At 40.4% G+C, this 20970-nt stretch overlaps 1 protein-coding gene across 1 annotated transcript in view; it reads left to right on the top strand.

Annotated features, from left to right (window-relative positions):
• The first annotated feature begins 5537 nt into the window (after nucleotides 1-5537).
• The window catches only part of LOC148024763 (UDP-glucuronic acid decarboxylase 5-like), a 62546-nt gene continuing 47113 nt past the window's right edge, over nucleotides 5538-20970 (top strand). The window contains exons 1-3 of the mRNA XM_087694414.1: nucleotides 5538-5773; nucleotides 6276-6362; nucleotides 6869-6956. Coding sequence (XP_087550540.1) covers nucleotides 5696-5773; nucleotides 6276-6362; nucleotides 6869-6956 — 253 coding nt within the window. The 5' untranslated portion in view covers nucleotides 5538-5695. The remainder of the gene's footprint in view (nucleotides 5774-6275; nucleotides 6363-6868; nucleotides 6957-20970) is intronic.

Here is a 20970-nt window from a genome sequence, read left to right on the forward strand (position 1 = left end):
TGAATATGATACATTTGTTTATGTGTTCCGATATGTTGAAAGCTATGACCATGATGAAATATGGTTTTCTAAATTGATTTCCTTGCAAGATGTAACATAGATGTATGTTCTTTGGGTGCATCAATAATATATAGATTAGTTTTGAGCCCTATCTCTTGGACCTTTGCCATCCCAAATCTTCCATCTCCTCTCTTTTTCTTCATGTTCTAACATTGACTCCTTCCCTTCTCAAACTCTTCTTACCTAAGTCTGTGTGGATGTTGGCCATACACGCAAAATACCTTGGCAATGTCTTATGAGCCATTCCATACTTTTGACAATTTGATTTATTTCGCTTTTAAGGAGGCTTGCTTGGTAAAGCATGTGTTGGAAAGAGATGAAGAATGGCAAATATGCTTACATGAAGCTACAATAATGCAAAATAGTGTTTCGCGCGCGCAAAGAATGCTAGGCCGCTTTGCGGCAGCTTCGTTGCCTCAAAGCGGCGAGTGAAGTAGCCGTGCTATCGCACGGCAACTTCGCTCAACAATCCATTTCTCATCTTTCTCTTTCCTCTTTTTCCTCTCTCTCTCTCTCCCTCCTCCAAATTCCCTCTATCTAATTCTCTCTCTCTCTCTCTCTCTACCTTCTATTTTAGTTTATTTTTCTCCTCTCATGGTTCTCTCTCTCTCTTCTTTTTTTCTCTCCCCGCTTTTCTTGTCTCTCTCTTTCTCTCTATTCTCTCCCCTCTCCCCTCTCTTTTCCTTCTCTCTCTCTCTCCTCTTTTTTCCCTTCTTCTTCTTCTTCTTCTTCTTCTCTCTCTCTTCATTATCTTTTTAAATTTTTTTCTTTTCTCTCTCTCTCTCTCTCTCTCTCTCTCTCTCTCTCTCTTTTCCTTCTCTCTTTCTCCTCTATTTTATCTTTTCTCTTTTTATAATTCTCTCTACATGTTCTCTCTCTCTCTCTCCTTGCTCCATCCACCCCCACCCCCTCTTCTTTCACTTTCTCCCTCCCAATCTCTGTTAAAATATGTAAATTTTATATTTTCCCTATATATAATTCTCTCTTTATGTTTATATTCTCTCTCTTCTTCTCCTTTCTCTCTCTCTCTCTCTCTCTCTCTCTCCACCCCCTTTTCTTCTTCTCCCCTTTCTCTTAATTTTCCATTTTTTCTTCTCTCCCTCTCTCTTTTAAGTTTTATCTTTTTCTTCTCTCCTTCTCTCTCTTTTAAATTATATATTCTCTCTCTCTCTCTCTTTCCCCCTCTCTCCTTCTTCTTTCTCCCTTCCTCTCTTTCACAAAAAATATTTAAATTTAAAAAAGACTTTTCTCTTTTCTCTTTTTTCCCATCTCTCTTCCTCTTTCTTCTTCTTCTTCTTCTTCTTCTTCTTCTCTCTCTCTCTCTCTCCCCTCTCTCCTCTATTTTCTTTTTTTTTCTCTCTTTAAATTTTTATCTTTTCTCTTTCTTTTAAATTTTATATTTTCTCTCTCTATAATTCTCTCTCTGTGTTCAAATTCTCTCTCTCCTTCTTCTTATCTTCTCTCTCACATTTTCTTCTCTGTCTCTCTCCCCCTCTCTCTTCTCTTTTTCTCTCTTTCCCTCTCTCTTAAATTTTATATTTCCTCTCTCTATAATTCTCTTTCTCTATTTTCCCCCTCTCTCCCTCCTCCTCTTCTTTTTTTTTGCTATTTGTATATTTCTATCTCTCTCTCTCTCTAAAATTTTTCTTTTTCTCTTTCTTTTAAATTTTATATTTTCTCTCTCTATAATTCTCTATTTGTGTTCAAATTATTTCTCTTCTTCTTCTTATTTTCTCTCTCTCATTTTCTTCTCTCTATCTCTCTCTCCCCCCTCTGTCCTCTCTTTTCCTTTTTTCTTTCTCTCTCTCTCTCTCTCAAATTTTATATTTCATCTCTCTATAATTCATCCCTCCCTCTTATCTTCTTTCTCTTTTGCTCTTTGTGTGTGTGTGTGTGTGTGTGTGTGTATCTTAGATTAAACTTTTAAATGTAAACTTTTTGTTTGATTCAAATAGAGAGAGAGAGAGAGAGAGAGAGAGAGAGGGGGAGGAATTTAATTAAAAAGGGGAGGGGGAAAAGAAAGAGAGAGATTATAAGTGAAAGCGAGGGGAGGGGGTTTTAATTTAAAAAAGGGAGGTGGGGGGGGGGGGGAGAGAGAGAGAGAGACTTTAATGAAAAAGGGGAGGGGGAAGAGAAAATGAGATATTACACATGAGAAAGAGGGGAGGGGAAGGGGAGGGAGGTTTGGAAAAGGGGGTAGATTCGGGAAGCCCTCTGGAGGTTTGGGGCTTTCCGAACCTATAGCTAAAATAATATAGTAGTAAGATATGTGCTCAATTGAGAACTTTTTTTGAGTCAATTTTGGTGTTTTTTTTCACATGCCTAACCTATTGTACTTTGGATAAAGTTTTTAATGTTGCTAATAGAGGATGTAGCACATTTCTTATCTTTGAAAAGTAGACAAAATGTTTTTTTTTTTGCAAGATGAGGATAGTAATCAAGCTTTGATGCATATTTAAGATTTGCTATGTCAACATGGATGTAATTTAGTAGACTATCATGGACCACCTAAGGTAAGAATGTAGGACCATGCAAACCCTTTGATCCTTGATGAACAAGTTTATGATAAGATAGAACAAGAGAAACTTTCTTAGATGTAGAAGCTATGCTCAATGATGACCAAAAGAATTCGTTTATGGCAGTAATGAAGCCTATTGATATTGGTTCAAGCAAATCATTTTTCTTGGATGGTTTAGGGAAAGCATTTCTTTACAAATGTTTACTTGCAAAGCTTCATAGTCAAGATTGTATTGCCATAGCTATAGCTTCCTCTAGTATTGTTGCATTGCTTTTGCCACATGGTCATATAGGTATTGTTAAAAGAGACTGTCTTATTTTTTGGGATGAAGCTCCAATGATGCATCCAATTGCATCATTATACTTTTGAAGTACTTAATAGAATTATAAAGGATATTATGCACAATGTTAAGCCATTCAATAGTAAGGTTGTTCTACTAAGTGGAGATTTTAGGCAAATGCTACCCTTATACCAAAGGGTACATGTGAGGACATTTTGGCGCTACTCTTTATCGTTCCAATTTGTGGCAATATATCAATGTTTTGAATTGTACACAAAATACGTGAGTAACAATGGATGAGAACTAATTTTTTGCACAGATGCAAGGCATTGGGGATGGAAAAAGTTTGTCACATACTAACAACATATTGCAAATTTCCATCTAGAATGTTATTGAAGTGAGGGTCAATGCATGACTCAATCAATTTTATCTATCAAGATATGCATTGCATAAATGATTACACATTCTTCTTTCCTAAAGTGAACGTGCAGTTCTTGCACCTTGAAATAATGAGGTGAAATTTTAAAATAACCATGATTTGAAGTTGAAGCTAGGAGAGGTTAAATAATACTCCAATGTTGATTCTATATTGTTTTGATAAGATAGATGAGAACTCCTCCCTCTACACTATGGAATATCTTAATTCCCTTGACCTTCATGGAGCTATTCCCCCTCATATCCTACTATTAAAAGTAAATGTTCAAATAATATTGCTCAAGATGTGAATCCTTCTAAAGGTTTATACAACAACACTAGGCCTAAATACAAGGCTTTCCACAAGAAGGTCATTGACATAGAGATAATAATAGGGACCAAAATTGGAGAGGGAATAGCTTCTTTCATCCCAACAATGCTACAACTCCCTTTCTCAATGAAACATTTGCAATTCTCTATCTGTTTAGCATTTGCAACGACAATTAACAAATCTCAAGGACAATTGTTATTATGCTTGGGGTTATATCTAAGAACTCTAGTCTTTACTCATGGACAACTCTATGTTGTATTATCAAGAGTAAAGTCTCTAGACAGATTGAAAGTTTTGCTTGATGAGAAAGAGAACATGTTAAATGCTACCATTAACATTATATACAAAGAAGTTTTATAGAGAGTAGTATAATCCCCCATTCTTAGCTTCAACATGAAGCTATTTGAATCATCTATTAAGCGTAATCTTTCTTTTCTTCCTATAAGTACTTATTTTTTCTCAAAAATATGTTCACATAAAGTTTTGATTGCATGACCATCAAACTTTTTATTTTCTTATTTGTTTGTTTATATATGTACAAAAAAGATTTACAAAAGGTACTATAATTTCTCATTCTCTTTTTGAACCCAAAGTTGTTTTAATTGTCTATTAATTGGTGTAATCTTTCTTTTCTTACTTTGAGAACTTATTTTCTTTCAAAATATATTCACATAAAGTTACAATTTCTCCACTATCAAACTAATTTTCTTTACTTATTTGTTTACACATATATATGAATAATTTTTATATAAAATATTATAATATGTATTTCTCTTATTCAACAAAAACTTATTTGAATTATCTTATCAAGTGGTGTAATCTTTTTTTGCTTACTCTAAGTAGTTTTTTATTTCCAAAATATATTCATGTATTTCACCACCATTAGATTTATTTTTTTGCCTATTTGTTTTTAGTTTATCATTACATTATAAGCTATGCTATATTGAATAATATTAAGAAAATGATCCTAGTTACCAAATTTTAAAGTATTTTTCTTATCTATTTTAATTAGATGGCTCAATCAAATATGTTATGGATCCCACATCAACTTTGAACAATTCTATTGGGCGGAGGAAGTTGTCATTTCAATGATTGATTTTGGATGATGAATCTTACTCAAAACATGTATATTTTCTTCTTTATTCATCTTTTTCTATGGTTGGGTAGAGCTTGCATCCATTAGTCTACCACTAGAAATTGAACACGGCTTCTCATGCAACCCACATAGATGCCTTAATGACCGCTCAATAAGGATATCAATTTAAAAGTACTGTAAGTTTCTAAATCTTTAAAGCTCCTTGACTTTGTCAGCATTGCCCTTTAGGGAAAATGCTCATATAATGGTCCAGTGATAAGGTGGTGCGTGTCTCAGAAAAAATGACCCGCTGTTTAATTTTAGTTAAATAGCCTACGTCAAGGGTTATGTGAGTGGATATCTTATTTTTTGAAAAAAAAAGGTTTTATCAAAGAAATTTAAAGAAAAAGGATCACACACACACACACACGCACACGCACGCAAAAACGCACACACGCACGCACGCACAAAAAAGGCAATGTTCTTGTGTACAATAGTGTGCCCTTGTTTCGTTGAGAGCGGGCTTAGAGGGCTGCCAAACGTTTAGTCTCTACTTGCATTGGAGAAAGTAAAAGGTGACTATAGAGTTAGTAAGTAAGGAAAAAAGACATGTCACACCCAGCCAACTTTAGTTATTTGAGATGTTAAAGGTCTGCAGGTGAGCACGTGACCTCACTGGGTTATCTCAGCATGACCGCGGTCCTTCTCTAAAAAGCTTTTGAAAATTTTAGACAGGAATAGATAAGTCAATTAAAAAATATATTTGGTAGATACAAAACTATGCGGGATTATTCAAAATACTAGCGAGAAAAACTTCATCTATTGTCCCGAGTGTAAAGGAATGATAACAACTTAGAAGTATCGTCACTTGCATACCCAGCTAGCTCCCGTCTGTTGCCGTCGACGGTGCTGTCGTAGTTGGGGTCTCGTTATCCCCTTCCTTTATCTCTTCTTCTCCTCCTCCTCCTCCTTCCTCCAACCTTGCAGCATCTTGTCCTGCTTTTCTTCCCTTCAGCCATGGCCGCAGATGTCAATCACCCCGACGATACCTATCCAGCTGCCTCTCGCTTGCCAGTGTCTAGGCTCAGTGCTCCAGTAAGTGTTTGATTCTCTTCTTATCACTGCCATGCACTCAAACCACAGCTGATAATCCCGAAGACTGCGCTGGTCATATAATAGCCTTCGAGCACGCTTTCCCCCAACATCTGGCTCAAAACAGTGAGCTTTCTGTTCCATGCCTCTCTGCCATGCAAAGGCTGGCCATGCCCCCCTACTGCAATCGAGAAACCCAATGACGATGACCGGAAACGATGGCTCTCTTCACTTACATGATAGTCGCATGCACCCCCCCCACCCTTCATATAAAATATATGCAATGCAATGATGCATCCTTCACCCCGCGCTTTCTCTAAGAATATATTTTATTTTCAATATGCACCCACTAGCAAGGACTGCCCCTTTCTAGCTTCTGGTGCATTTCATGCTCTAATTGATTTATGCCCTGCTACATTGAAGCCATCTCCGATCCTTACTTTCTCATAATTGGTTTTTCCCTGTCATCGTCGATGCCATGGTCGTGTTCTTCTAACTTGTACAGATCAGGAAGCGTGTTCTGGTCACAGGCGGTGCTGGCTTTGTAGGGTCACATTTGGTGGACCGGTTGATGGAAGATGGAACTAATGAGGTAAAGCTTGGATGCTTCTTATTGGAGCTTTTGTTCAATCTCTCACGTGTAGTTAAGGTCAACCTTCCAATGGCTGTAACCCAATGGATTCCTTTGGTATCAGTTTGAGCAGAAGGTAGAATTTGAGAATTCTGACTGGAATGAAGAAGGAGTTGTTTTTTGAACCAAGAAACCTAGCGAGATACTCACTTCTGCATCATGTTGGAATCTGCGACTAATGGAGACTAACAGATTGTCCAGGCTTCGTTCGTTAATTCTGCAGAATAAGCTTTTTATAGGTTTTCTCTAGAGTTAAGATTCCTTGCTTCCATTTCACTTGGAATGCATTGAGAGTTTCCTTGTTTACTCGCATAAGTTTTACGATGAAGGTCATGCTTTGCTGTTCTGCACTTTTCATGTAACATTAACGTCCCCCTGTTGATGTCTCAGGCCTTGTGTTATCACGGTTAGATTAATTGCAAATTTATTTGAAGAGTTGCTTGACTTTTGTTTTAATTCATCATCAGATCATTGTGGGTGATAACTTTTTCACTGGAACCAAGAATAATATAAGAAGATGGATAGGGCATCCAAATTTCAAGCTAATCCGCCATGGTAATTACTCTTGTTTATCTGGATGCTCTGTTACTGGTAACCCAATGAAAGTAGCAACACCGTTATCAATTCTTGAACCAGTTTATTGACATACTATATGTAGGGAGTTCCTAACCAAAGCAGTACAGTACCTACATATGGAACAAGATAAAATATAGAAGATCTTTCTTTTTATCTCTGCAACCCGAGAGTTTCACTGTATGCAGTTCCAGGCTGCTGTTATAAGAACTGATTGATATTAATATCCCAAATCTGGGTTTGAGCCAGGTTCTTTTGTTGGCTGTGGTGTCCCAGAGAATCAAGGGACTGTCTAACCTGAGTAATACAGAATTACGTTCCCCCTTGTTCTTTTGCATATGGCAATTTAGAGTCTTGCATGTGACTGAAAAACGAGAATATTTGCTCAGTTCATTGTTTAAATCTAGCTACAACTAGAGCTAGTCTTCTCAGCATTATATACTTTACTTTGGAATCTCTAATATTGGAACGTGTGGAGTTACATGCAAATATGTGCTCAATTTTTCTTTTGCCAGGTTTTCTGGTCAAGGTGACTAGATTGCTTCTACATGGTAAGACAGCCTCAGGAAAATTTCTGCTTTCCAGCTCTTTCACAGCCTTACATCTTTAGTGGGAGCTGCTACATTAGCTGCCTTTTCACCTTCCATAGGATAACAAACTGGCGATTATTCTGTAGTTCCAACTGCTTCTGTTTCAGCTCACAAGAGGCCATGTCGTTTTTTCCTCCTAGAGAATCGACATATTGTCATAAGCTGGGTAAGGGAGACTTAGGTTTGTGAGTGCATGTATGGAAGCAGCATTGCATTGGAAAGAAAGAGAGAACACATAGAGAATGAATGCAAAACCTGAATAATGCTGAAAGGAACGCAAAAGAATGCAAAACTGAATAACGCTGAAGGATCAGGACTGCATACAATGCTGAAGATGATGATGGACTGGGCCCCTGCACAAGCACTGATGGCGGACTGCATAGGGAAATAGGCACAACTGCCATAAAAGCTTGCGTCCTGCTCAGAAATGCTGCCACCCTGCCTGGGAAAACTGCCACCCTGCAGTAAATGGCCCACAATGCAAGGACAAGGTGATGCCTACTAAAAAAGGGCCACTTGGCTTGCTGGAGAGTGAGAGAGCAGAGCCAATACACAAACCTGAGAACCTCCATCTTATGTGCTTACCATGAACACTGTTGATGCAAGTGGACTGAGAACCAGAAGATTGTCTCAAATAATGACATGAAACAATGTAATCCTATTGACCCGCTAATATTAGGGTTTGCACTCAGACATAGCTATAGGGTATTAACCACCAGTTTAGTCTCCTTAAAACAGCCTTAGAAAGCAATTAACACAAAATTACCAAAAATAAGTGGCTTATTGTCTACAATAGGACAAATGCACCCAATATCCTCTATAAATACAAGTCTTATGTTTGTGCATCCTTAATCCCTCATTGCAGCTAGCCACACCTTCAGCCCTCTCATCACCCATTGCTGCCCACATCACTTCTGGAGGACATCATTAGTTTGTAGAGCCTTGTTTGATTGATTTGCTGCTGTCTACAGCCTCTTCATCAGCAGGTGACCTGATTTCGAGCACTTCTACTGCTGCATCCTCATTGTCTATTGGCTGGCCTGCTGCCCATGACATTATTTCACCCTGACAACCTGTTCCAGCCTGCTGTACTGCTGTGTTTGCTGATCACACAGGCTGCCTATCTGCTAGGCTTCATCTGCAGACTGTTGCCTTCACTCCAGCACCCTATGTTTTGCTGTTTATGGTCTTGCACTGCTGCCACTCTTGCATTTTGTCATCACCCATGCAGCCCTGTTACCGACCACTCATCACTGCTGGTCCAGATTGCTGATGTCATCATCCTTCCAGCCTGATCTGCGTTTTCAGCCTTTTGGGTTGAACACACTGCTGGCACCTTCTTCATCAGACATATTCGGAGCACTGCTGCATTTCGGGATCCATTTGAGTGCAAAACACTGCAACACCCACTCCTTCAGCCACCTTTTCCCCAGTCCTACAAATGTGTAGGTCCAAGGCCCTCTGATTTGTTATCTTCATGCTCATTATCATTCATTAGCATTCAGCATTCTATAGATTGTGTTCTCTGTGCTGTTGTACACTTTGCATGCATTTTATGTTCGCCATAGTACCATTTCTTTACATGGTATTAGAGTAGAGGTACTCAAAAAGCAAAAGATGCTCACCCCTCGTGAAGAATGAAGTTTGGCCTTCTAGAATGCAAGAACACATTTTGAGATGTCTTTGACATTGTCTCACCAAAGCATTCTTTCTTAGAGCCCCTGACATCAGCTCAAAGGAATTGGTATTCTCAATTGACTTTCTGGAGCTTACCACATTGACTTTGAAGGATTGGTATTTTCAGTCTAGAATGTATATGCTCACTTGTAAGGAATCAACCTGGTACTGAGGCACAAATTTGAGAAAGATCAAGTTTTGGTGAGCTCCTACGCTCTTAATCCACCTCACTCAATATGTTTGTCATATGGGTCCACCAACCAAGTCTACAATGTGGAGGATCTCCCACATCAGTTGGAAATCCTTGTCGGTGCGGATTTTACAAACCCCAACCGAAAGAGGATAAATTGATTTGCGAAACATGAGCTATCCAATGTCAACCATTTTGCCAAGCATGGTGCAAGGTAGGTATGAGACAACTTTTGAAATGCAGGGTGAAAGTTATCATGAAGATCCAAATCCATACCAATATGTAAATGCAAGACAAGATGATTATAGGAAAAAAGAGGTCAGGGGTAATACTTTTATGTCTCATGCTTACTCTAATGAATTTGCTTTTGGTGCTGCATCTTCATTGACTCAAAATCAAACATCGCAGTTTCATTTCCCACCCATCCCACCCATTATATTGCATGCTTTTGCTTCCGTTGTATTCACAAACACATCCATTCCACAATTCATCACATTAAGTACATCATAAGGCACATATCCCATAGCTCACACTCCTATCCCATAGTTGGGTGGTGCTAGTGTATAGGTGGTGGGCTTTCCACTCCCAAACCAAGCCTTGATGGGGACCTACATGTAAGGGTATCCCACCCAGGCATATCGATCCACGTGTTGAGAAATGGTAGGGTTTGCAAAACGCGGAGGAACATAGTGTGTGTATGGCATACATTGTGATGACATGTTTGTAGAATCAGTATTGGATGAGCGAAGATTGGAGATGACTGCACTGTCTTGGCTGATTAGGCGGCACTACATGTGGATCAAGGTGCTTTGTAGAGGGAGCAAAACGTAGTCCTCTAGGCAGTGTGATGTTGGAGTAGGCAGCAGGAGTGAAGGACAATAGTAGAGGGAGAAAAACACAATCCTCAAGGGCTGTTGGATCAGAGAAAACACAGATCTGGCTGAGATGAAATGATGATCAACAGCCCAGTAATGCTCTCGACCCTAGACGACTAGTAGATGACAAGATGGCCTGATGAGCTGTAAAACACAGGTATGGACAGCTATGATGACTTGCTGTCAGCAGACATAGAAGGTGCCAATAATGATGATTGTCTTTTGGAAGCGTTTGAGTGCATGGTGGTCAGTGTGGACAGCAAATGCAGGTGCAAATGGCCACTAGAGTAGGAAATGTATGCAGGTAGCAACTCGGTGGCAGCTATTTGAACGAGGCGACATCTTTAGCTGAGCTAGGTGGTAGCAGAACAGCTCTTGTAGGCAGGAAACAGCCACTCCCTTGGGGCAGCATCCACTGTGCATTGGAGAGGTGAAGATGATCAGTACTAGTTGGTGAAGAAGGAGATTGATTGAGAATGAATGAATAAAATGGGATGAGTCTTGCCCATGCCCTTTTTAATGGCACACAAGACACCGCTCCCTAGGGTGTCGGTCGGGCCGTCTCCGGTGGTGCCCAGATATTTTGCGTTTTTGTTCTACTATGTATAATAAATGCCAAACAATACAAATAAACCTTTTTGGGGTTGCAAATGGAGATTAATGATCCGTGAGCGGCTCATTGATCATTAATGATGAGATCAGTTATGATTAATGATCAAGTCATTAAGTAGCCCTTAATAAACAACTCAATTTGATGAAGAAGCAATTAATTGTTCATTTGGAAACTTGACCTTGGCTATTTGGGGCTCTTCTTCTCTCTCAAATTTTGGAGCAAACTCGGTGGTGCCTAGATATTTTGGGTTTTTGTTCTGCTACAATAAATGCCAAATAATGCAAATAAAGCCTTTTTGGTTTTGCAAATGGAGATTAATGTGAATCTTGGACATCTTTGATATTTGGAATTTTATTACTGCCCCTTTTCCTTGTCTACTGGAGGATACCCACATAGTTTCTATGACGGACCAAGCTACTCTATGGGATTGACTTAACTCTAGTGCTTGGTCTTTCCTTTACATGACCTTATAGGATTCTATCCTTGTCCATGTATGTAGGCTTCCGGCTGTAGTGGAAGAGTGACAAAGTTAGCTTTCCTCTATCATTGAGACCTTTGCCCGTTGCATCACCACCTTAGAGAAGAAACTTTGAATGTTTTCGGTTGATGATTCTCCCTCTATACAAGAGCACATCGAGCAAATGGAGGATGTGGGATGAGCTTGTTGTGAGAGTGCGCAATGGAAAGAAAAGTGAACACGGAGAGGAGACAGAGAGAGAACCCAAGTGAGAGAAGGAACAATGTGATTCCAATGGCTGAAGGTACAAGGTTGCAACAATCAGCCCCAACATGCAACTCTACAAATTAGTGTAGGTGCTAGATGATAATATGGGGGATGAGGGAATGAGGAGGGTTGGTTGATCACGAAGGATCAATGATGGATAATAAGAGTGGGGTATGAAACCAACCTTCCTTCTTAGAAGGGGTGGTAATTTCTTGATTAAGCACTAAATTACAACAATCAGCAAATGAACATAACTTAAAATGCACAATTGCCTTGATAATCTCGGACATTGGACACCCTGTTGGCCCCAAAAATGGCGCCCCTTTCAGTATTTCTTTAACTTGATTGCTAATGGAATGAGTACAAGTTGAGATTCACAATCTCCTTTGCTCTTCCAAAAGCCCCTTTTTCTTAGCAACAATCAACAATCGATTCGGACCGATTGTCCCTTAATTTTTTACCCAAGTAGAAATGAAACCTCCCATTGGCCAAATGCTATCCCAAATTACAATGAATGGGTTGGCATCTGAATTTTGTGACAACTACATAAATTTCAGTGTACAATGCTTTCACCAATTGGCATGGATCTTGAGGTGGCTTTTAAATCATTTTTTGCAGAAATTTAGGGTTTATAGTAGAGATCTCTCTATTGTTCACCAAATTTGACTGAGATTTGATTCGAAAGGCTGAGAAATGAGATTGACTGAGCACAAGCTAGAGAAGGTGAGAGAATGCTAGAAGAGAGAGAAATTTAGGAATTCTTTGCGATGAGAAAGGCCTTTAGATTGGTTGTAGCTTGTCAAATACTGCCTAGGAGTTGTTGCCTACTGCTAGGGATGCCAAAATTTGTTGTCGCCAGCTCCAAGAAGCCTCAAAATTGCTATTTCTTGTTGTTGATTGGTTTTCTCTTGCCCTTGGCTATCTCACAAGGTTCTCTAATGGCTGTAGATAAGATGAGCAGCATCTTTTCCCTCTCTCTTGTGGACTGAAATGCATTGAATGCCTCTCTCTAGCCTCCAAAGACGTTTTTCAATCTCACATGGGCATTTTTGCTAAAGTGGCAGCCTTCTAAACCCATTGTCTAGCATTATCTAGCCATTTAAATAATTTTTATAATTAAATAAAGTTAAAAATTAAATTTAGCTATTCAAACCTTGCCTAGAATTACATGTGCCCATCCATAATTTAATTGGCTAGTCCTTTTGCAATTTGAAGTGATCGCCAACCTTTGTTACCCCTTAGAATGATATTAAATAAATAAATAATTAATTAATGCTAGTCCCTAGTGTCACTATTGATACTTGTTGGTCAAACCACTGTCCTAGGGTCACATTTGATACTAATTGACCACCAAAACCTAGTTGGCATAACTTATTACAGCTTTTGCTTTTGACACTCATTGCATCCTTCAGGTCCTTGGGGTGTCACCATAAAATAACTGCCATGTGCAACACGTGCTAAACAACCTCGCACATTTGATTAATAGCTTAATTGAATGTTATCATCAAGATTAAAGCATCTCAAAGTTTCACGTCCTCATGATAGAGTAGGCTATATATGTTTAAGAAAACTAGAGCCACAATTGGTAATAGAGTAGCTAGGTCTAAAATGTGGTTGCTCAGAACAGTCAAAAGTTCCCAAGCATATAAAATGATAGACAAATAGAATGTTAGAGCTCCTATTTTTCTTGTTTAACTCAGATTGAGGCTCATAGGTAAGAGATGACTACACAACACACATAAGGATGTGGTAGAAGGCCAAAGGAGATGTAGATCCAAGGGAGGTAGGAAGAGAGTCACAATGTTGTTGAAGTCTATCAATGAATAATGCTAGCCAAGGAGGAAGACCCCCTCTCTAGAGGCAAAGTTGATCTAATGGAAGGCCATTAAAGGCCAATGGAAATAAAGGCCTCAAACGGATCACTCTTGAAAATTCCAATCGAGGAAGGGTGAACCAAGCCTCTGACCCAACTATGAGATGATAGTGAGGAACTATTGAAGGTGCTATAAGCTTCATAGAAACAATAGGGATCAATGGCCAAGTGGTAGGGGATGGTGGTTCAATGATGAAGAAAAAAGGTCATTGCATGAAAGAAAGGCCCAAGGTAGAGTGGAATCCCTGAAGAAACTCCTTATGATCCTAGGAAGCCCTCTTTGAAACATAAAGGGCTAGAAAATCCACAGCCACATTATCGATTTCGTCCCCTTTTGAAAGGGATGGGAGATACGAGGGAACCATCAAAGGAGATGGTGGGGGATGGGATAGAACTTGTGGGATAAATGGTGGATAATTGGAGAGAAGAAGATTAGAGGTAAAGTTTTCAGAAGGTATTTGGTGAAATTTCAGAATTATTTACCAATGGATGCCAAGTGGATGGAAAGGATGTCTTGGCAGACCATTCTTAGTTGTTGATTTCGTCCCCCTTTGAAAGGGATGGGAGGTACAAGGGAACCACTAGAGGAGATGGTGGGGGATGGGATGGAACTTGTGGGATAAATGGTGTACAATCAGGGAGAGGAAAATTAGAGGTAAAGTTTCCAAAAGGTATTTGGTGAAATTTTAGAATTATTTACCAATGGATGCCAAGTGGATAGAAGAGGATGTCTTGGCAGACTATTCTCAGTTGTTGTGGCTTTACCTTAAGGCCTTTCACTTAGAGCCGACCTTAAATCACAGGTTTAGTCAAGTTTAGTAGAGCAGGGGTCCAGAGCTTTACCTAATGCTCAAGGGGGAGGTAGCACTTCCACTCCTCAAGTGATGGACAACTCTCGTGTATAGTGGATCTCAAATGTATTCAGCATGTATTCAAGGTACTAAGCTGATAATATGTTTGTTGTGGGGCCAGTATTAAGTGCACTAGTGATTGCAGTTTACTATGCACATGTTATGGTTTTTCACTTGCAATTCTGAAACTATACATTTATAGAAGTATGCATGAGCGTGCATCGGTGCATGATCATCAAAGATTGATTATTAGTTGTTGGTTTTTAGTGGATGATCATCAATTATCAATGATATTCAGCTGGTTTTGTGACAACAATGTGTTTTATGAATGCCATTGATAGTTCGACCATGGTTTATGCTCAATTTTAGCTTTGCTATGGTTTCTAGCTAGAACAATTGAGATATGCTAATGAGAAATGCATTCTATGAGTTTTTGGCAACAATTTTGGCAACAATTTTGGTTTCGGGCTAGAACAATTGAGATATGCTAATGAGAAATGCATTGAGGATTTCAAGGGGGATTTCTATCACCATGATGTGAAATTTTGATGCTTTGCTTAGTTATTTCACATTGTGGAACTTGGGACTTTGAAATATTAGTGAATGCCAAAGGCAAAAGTTGTAACAAGTTATTTTGGATAGGTACTAGGTGGTACGTGGTGTGATAATTTGCCCTAGACCATTTAATTAGCACGAAGTATCAAAGGTTACACTAGAGAATTGGCATTAATTAATCAATTAATGCAAATTCCGAGCTTATGAGTCCTAAAGATCACTTGGGTGATAAAGTGACCTAGCCAATTCAATTGTTGGTTAGTCAATTTTTTTCTTTGAGCCATAAATAATAATTTAAATTAATTTTTAGGATTAATATTTTGAGCATTAATTTAATAAAGCTGAAAATTGTTTTTGCAAGGTTGCCACTTGGCAAGACTTGACTGTGCAAGTGGGGAAAACGTTTTTGGAGGTTGAGAGAGAGAGAGAGAGAGAGAGAGAGAGAGAGAGAGAGAGAGTCATTTTGTAATGCACTAGCTGAAGAGAAGTAGTGAGATTAGGCCGCTTGTTGTTGGAGACCATTTCTCCCATTGGGGGAGACTTTTGGACTAGGCGATTACAGCCCAAGGTCCTAAGGATGCAGGTGACTGTCTTTAGCTCTAGACGACAGCAGTTTTGGGAGGACTCCGTAGTTTGTGATAGCTTCCATGGCTGTCTAAAGAGGGCAACAATTGATTTTCTCTAGTTTCTGTCGATAAAAATCAGAATTTTCGCTCTCCTCAGTATTCTCTCTCATTCTCTAGCTAATTCTCATTGTTCCTCATAAATTTTCTAGCAAAATCAGCGAGATTGGAGGTGGAGATTTTGACTAATCTTTGATGTAAACCCTAATCACAGTAGAAATTAGGGTTTGATAGCCACCTTAGAAAGTGTGCTCGGAGTTAAGGCCTACAGACTTGAATCTCAGTCACTAAAATTGGGGCAATTCTAGGAGATTCAAGTTGCCATTTAGCTAGCAAACATTTGGGGCTGAATTTATCACCCAAGGAGCACAATGGAAGGCTACTCTCCAAGCAAACCAAGGGCCAGATTGGTTTGAAGTCTTGTTAATCATTTGTAACAATAGGAGGCACTTGGATCAACATAGGAGATTAAAGAATCTGAGTGTACTCCATCCATTTGCAATAAAAGATAAAGAAATATTGTGAGAGGCGCTAGTTGTTGGGACCAATAGGCTGTCCATTGTCCAAGATAAAGTGGTAAAGTATACTTTTCAGTTTATGTACTTTAACATCTTGCTGTAATTATTGATTGATCAGGTCATTACTACCCTCTCTGAGGAGGAAGGCTACTTTAATTGACATTGGTATCCCTTTACTGTTTTATTTGTGAGAGTGCACAATGGAAGAGAAACATGAACACAGAAAGAAAAAAGAAAGAAAGATATATTAACGTTTACATAAGGCCAATGTGGCCTATGAGACAAAATCCAGAGTACATCCATGTCTAATGTCATCTCATCAGTAAGGTAAAGATAACATTACAAATAAGTGGGTGGCCTATGAAACAATATAGAAAATAACTATATGATGGGACTATACTAGGGTTGAAACATGTGTAGTGTTATTCCATTGATAGAAAAGAAAAGGAAAGGAAAGGAGAACCAGATCTAATAGAACCATGTACAAAAGTGTGGTGGGGACTATGGGCTGTAGCTGATCTCAAGATCTGCACATGATCTCAGCTATGATGCGGTCCCTAGCTGCTTCACTGATATGCCTGGTGGTGAGTCTACGGTGTCTCGTGATAATGGCTCTAATCCGACTGTGGTGTGGCCTCCTCGGACGTGGTCCTAGAAACCGGGGTTGTTGTACTCGACGAAGGGAAGTGGCTCTATCCAATGTGACACCATGGTGTGGCCTGTAAGGTGTCTGGCGGGGTGGCTCTGTCTTTGCTAGGTTGGTAGTGTCAGTAGGGTCGGCTTTGTAGAAGAAATCTGTCACTGCTCTGTGTGTGTGTCCCTTTGGGTGAGCTGGCCTCCTGTCTCGTAGTAGTGCAGTTCGGTGCCTCTCGAGCTCCAGGAGGAAAAGACCTAGGCATCTCTGGTCCTCGTACTCCAAGACACGATGAAGGGGTCCAAATCCATCACGGAAGAGGCAGTGGTACCGTCCTCGTATGTCATAGTATATTGTGCATCTGCATATGTAGTGCTCCTCCATCTTAGGCTCTCGACAATAGAGCTGGCAAGTCCTATCCTCTGCTAGGGTATTTGTCCATCTGTCTGTCTCCATCTGAAGCCTATGTGAGGAGGCGCGAATCTGTCCGATAGCAATCCATACGCTATGGGAGAGATGAGTGTCCATATATGCTGGCCGAATAGTGAAACCATCATATGAGAGAGACAAGAAATGACTCCTGAAGAACTCCATCCTCGATCCTAGAGGGAGTGGTGGATGGATCCATGTCCTTGTTGTCTCAATCCTCAAGATATCAGCCCTGATCACTTGGTTCAACTCTGCAGCTGAGAGAAAGTGTAGGACAATCAAGGCTATAATCCAAAGGTGGAAGACAGTCAATATCCAAACCATGTAGGCTCATCCAAATAGTCATCTGTGAAAACCAATAGTTCTTCTTGCCTCCAGCTACTAGTTGTCTAGATGAGGTTAGTGCCAATCTAGAGTATCTATGGCATGGAAGTTCCCATAGTCTGTGCCAAAAGGTCACTGCCCTGAAGAGTGCCTCCGTAACTATAGATGTTGCCCCTAGCTCTGCTCGGACAATGGGATGTGGAGTGGAGGGCTTACTCCTAATCATGTGTGCTATCATCATGATCAATGGCCTTTCCATGCTATCCCAACCATCATAATAATCCCTCTCTATTCCAATCTGATTAGTGAGTGGGCTAAGACTCCTGTGGTACAAGCTGCAACCCCATACCTCTGCTCCATATAGTAATGTAGGTGTGACTAGGGTGTCAAACAACTAGAGTATGGTGCGGGGCTCCTGGAACTGTATGTGAGCATATTGACTCTCGAGTGTCCCTAGTGCTGCATATCCACGTGTCAGACATGCTTCTAATGCCCCTCAACGAAAAACGTGGGCCAGAGAAGGTGACTCCCAAATAGACATATTCCCTCACATGCTCCAGTATGTCTCCCCCAAATGTGAACTGGTACATAGATCTAGTCACCCATGCTACTGAAGTATTGAAAACCATGGTTTTGGTCTTCCCAAGGTTCACTGTGATATCTTTATCTCTACAAAAGATGTGCAAAGCATCTAGATGGCACTGCAATCCCTCCGGTGAATCTGAAATGAGAACAATATTATCTGCATAAAGTAATATCGGTATTAGCACCCCTGCCAGGCTGGCTCTAGCTCCTCCTTCTCGGTCTATGTAATCAGACACTTCATCTATGTATAGACCAAACAATGTGGGTGAAAGTGGACATCCTTGTTTCACTCCTATGGTACTGTCAATCCTCTCTGATAGCCCCCCAGGTGCTCGTACGTGACCTGTCACTGCCTCATACAATGCATAGACACCCCATCGTATACCCTTTGGTACTCTAATGTCCTGCAATCTCTGCATGGTGCGTGTACGAGGCACTGTATCAAAAGCTTTGCGAAAATCTACAAAGCAACAATAAATCCTCTTGTCTCAGGTTCGACCCTCCTCAATAATGGCTCTAAGTGTGAGAATATGGTCCAACGTGGTATATCCTCGTCTGAAACTTGCTTGTCCTTGTGCTCTCTTGCCTTGCATTTCAGCCCACTCACTGAGTTCATGCTCCGATATAGATCCATATATCTTGGCCAAAGTATGACCAATCATGATAGTCTTGTAGTTGCTAGGAATCAGGGGATCACCATTTTTAAATAGCGGGATTATAGTATTGTCTGACCAACTCATAGGGAAACGTTCACATACTGCTCTATTGAACATATGTGCTAATATGGGTGCTAATATGTCACAAGCATGTGAGAAATGTTCTGCTACTAGTCTATCTTCATCCTGTGCCCTCCCATTTTGTAATCTATAAATTGCATCCCTAACCATTTTCCATGTGAAGAATGACCATTGTGTTGGCCTACAAGCTTGTGGGGGCTGCATAGGTGGCTGTCCTGGCAGGTTATACAGAGCTCTCCCATAGTCAAGCCACGTATCTGGTGATGTAATCTGTATGGGGGGCTGTCTTTCATGGAACATCTTCCATGCGCTTTTGCTATCCAGCCCCAAAAATAGCTGATATATCTCTGCTTTTGCTTTCGCTAAGTAGTCTCGTTTCTTCTTCCGCACAAGGCATTTGAAGAACGCCTTTGCTTGGCGATGTGTCTGAGTGTCTAGCTCCACTTCCCTCTGTAGGCGAGCTCGTGTTACTCTATACTCATCATCATACCAACTATTTTGGGGAGCAGTAGATCGTGTGGGTCTACATCGGGGCAAGGTGTGTGGGAAAGCATACATGGCTGATCCATGTATGGCCTCTACTAAATCCCTTGTACATTCTTCCAACGATCTACTCAAGTCCAATGTATGTAAACTGGTTTGCAAAGAACCACTGTAGATGTGTTAGGTGTCTTCTGTAAAGTAGTACTTGGGATGTTTAGGGAGGTATAGTGTTTCATGTTTCATATGTACACAAGAGAGCATGAGTGTCCAAATAGCATGATCTGTTGCTATGCCAATTGGTCTCTTAGATATCTTAAAGTTTTGGATGTTTGGTATCAATGCTAGTGAGCCTATCAAGTAGTCCACAGTACTTGCCCCTCCTTTGTGATTCCAACATGTCAAATTGTCAGATCATGGCCATTGTGGCAGAGCATTAAAGATGAAGTAAGCATACAACACTGATTGAAGAAGAATGATGATAAATGGGAATGGATTGGTCAGTCCCTGCATGAGCCCAAAGTGTTAGTGAGGGTACCAGATCAAGCTGATAACGATGGCAGCACCAAGCACGGAGAGTTGGAGTGTGCACCTACAAACGGAAGACTAAAGACTGAAGAGTGTGTGTGTTTGGGGGGTGTGGCTATAAATAGCCTAACCACCAAAAAACTGGTTGACTTGCTCTTGTAGGGGCCATAAATGTTGGCTGACCAGCAATAAATGCTGGTCATTGAAGATAAAAATGCCAAAAAATAGGGGAGACCTTGGAAAAATCCTAGATGACAATGACAATGTCTGGTAGATGTAGGTAGATTGTGGGAAGTAGAAATTGACCAAGGAATGTACATAGGGAGCCGACAAATAAAGAAAATGCACCTAAGTTGCTTGAGCTCCTATGTCTCCATCGGACTTTGGTAGGAGCTCACAACCAGGAGATGACAGAGAGACATGGCTAACATAAGTAGGCTAACACCCCCTCTTAGATCGTGGGAGTGTCTAAAGACCTAACAACCTCATGTGATGACGTATAGAAGCCTTGGGTAAAGGCTTTGTGAAGAGGTTGGTCGTGGTGTCCTTTGTGGGATAGTAGGCCATTGCTAACTCGGAATCCTATAACAGATGAGATCTTAGAGGGGGGCTAACAAGACACCTATAACAGATGAGATCTTAGAGGGGAGCTCTAGCTGCCAAAAGCTTGGACTCTAGGTCCATGGAGTAAGAAATAGGTAGGCAATCGGCCATACCAAACTCTAAGAGAAGTTTGGTAATGGACTTGTGTTGCGAAATAAAAATGCCTTGTGCCATCTGATAGATCTCCAATCCAAGGAAGAAATGTAGGATCCCAAGATCTATCATGTGAAACTCGTGTCATAAAATCTCATGAGTATGATCAACCTTTTGAGTAGAGCTCCTTGTAATGATAAGAACATCCACATACAAGATAAGCAAAACACATGTCTCACCCTCAACCTTTTTAAGTATAGATTGGGGTCATGGGTTGATCGATTGAAGCCACTCTATAGAAAGAATCGATCAATCCTCTGGTACGAGGAGCCTACTTCAGGCCATAGAGGGCCTTCTGCAATTTGTAGACACGGTCCTTCTTCCCCTGCACAAGGAAACTTGGAGGTTGTGAAACATAAATCTCTTCCTCAGGGACACCATTCAAGAAGGCAGACTTTATGTCCATCTGATAAATAGGCCAACGGTGGTGGGCT

The sequence above is a fragment of the Lygodium microphyllum genome, chromosome 15, assembly GCF_053477565.2.
Source record: "Lygodium microphyllum isolate KBCC chromosome 15, Lygodium_microphyllum_v1.1.10, whole genome shotgun sequence".
Taxonomy (NCBI): domain Eukaryota; kingdom Viridiplantae; phylum Streptophyta; class Polypodiopsida; order Schizaeales; family Lygodiaceae; genus Lygodium; species Lygodium microphyllum.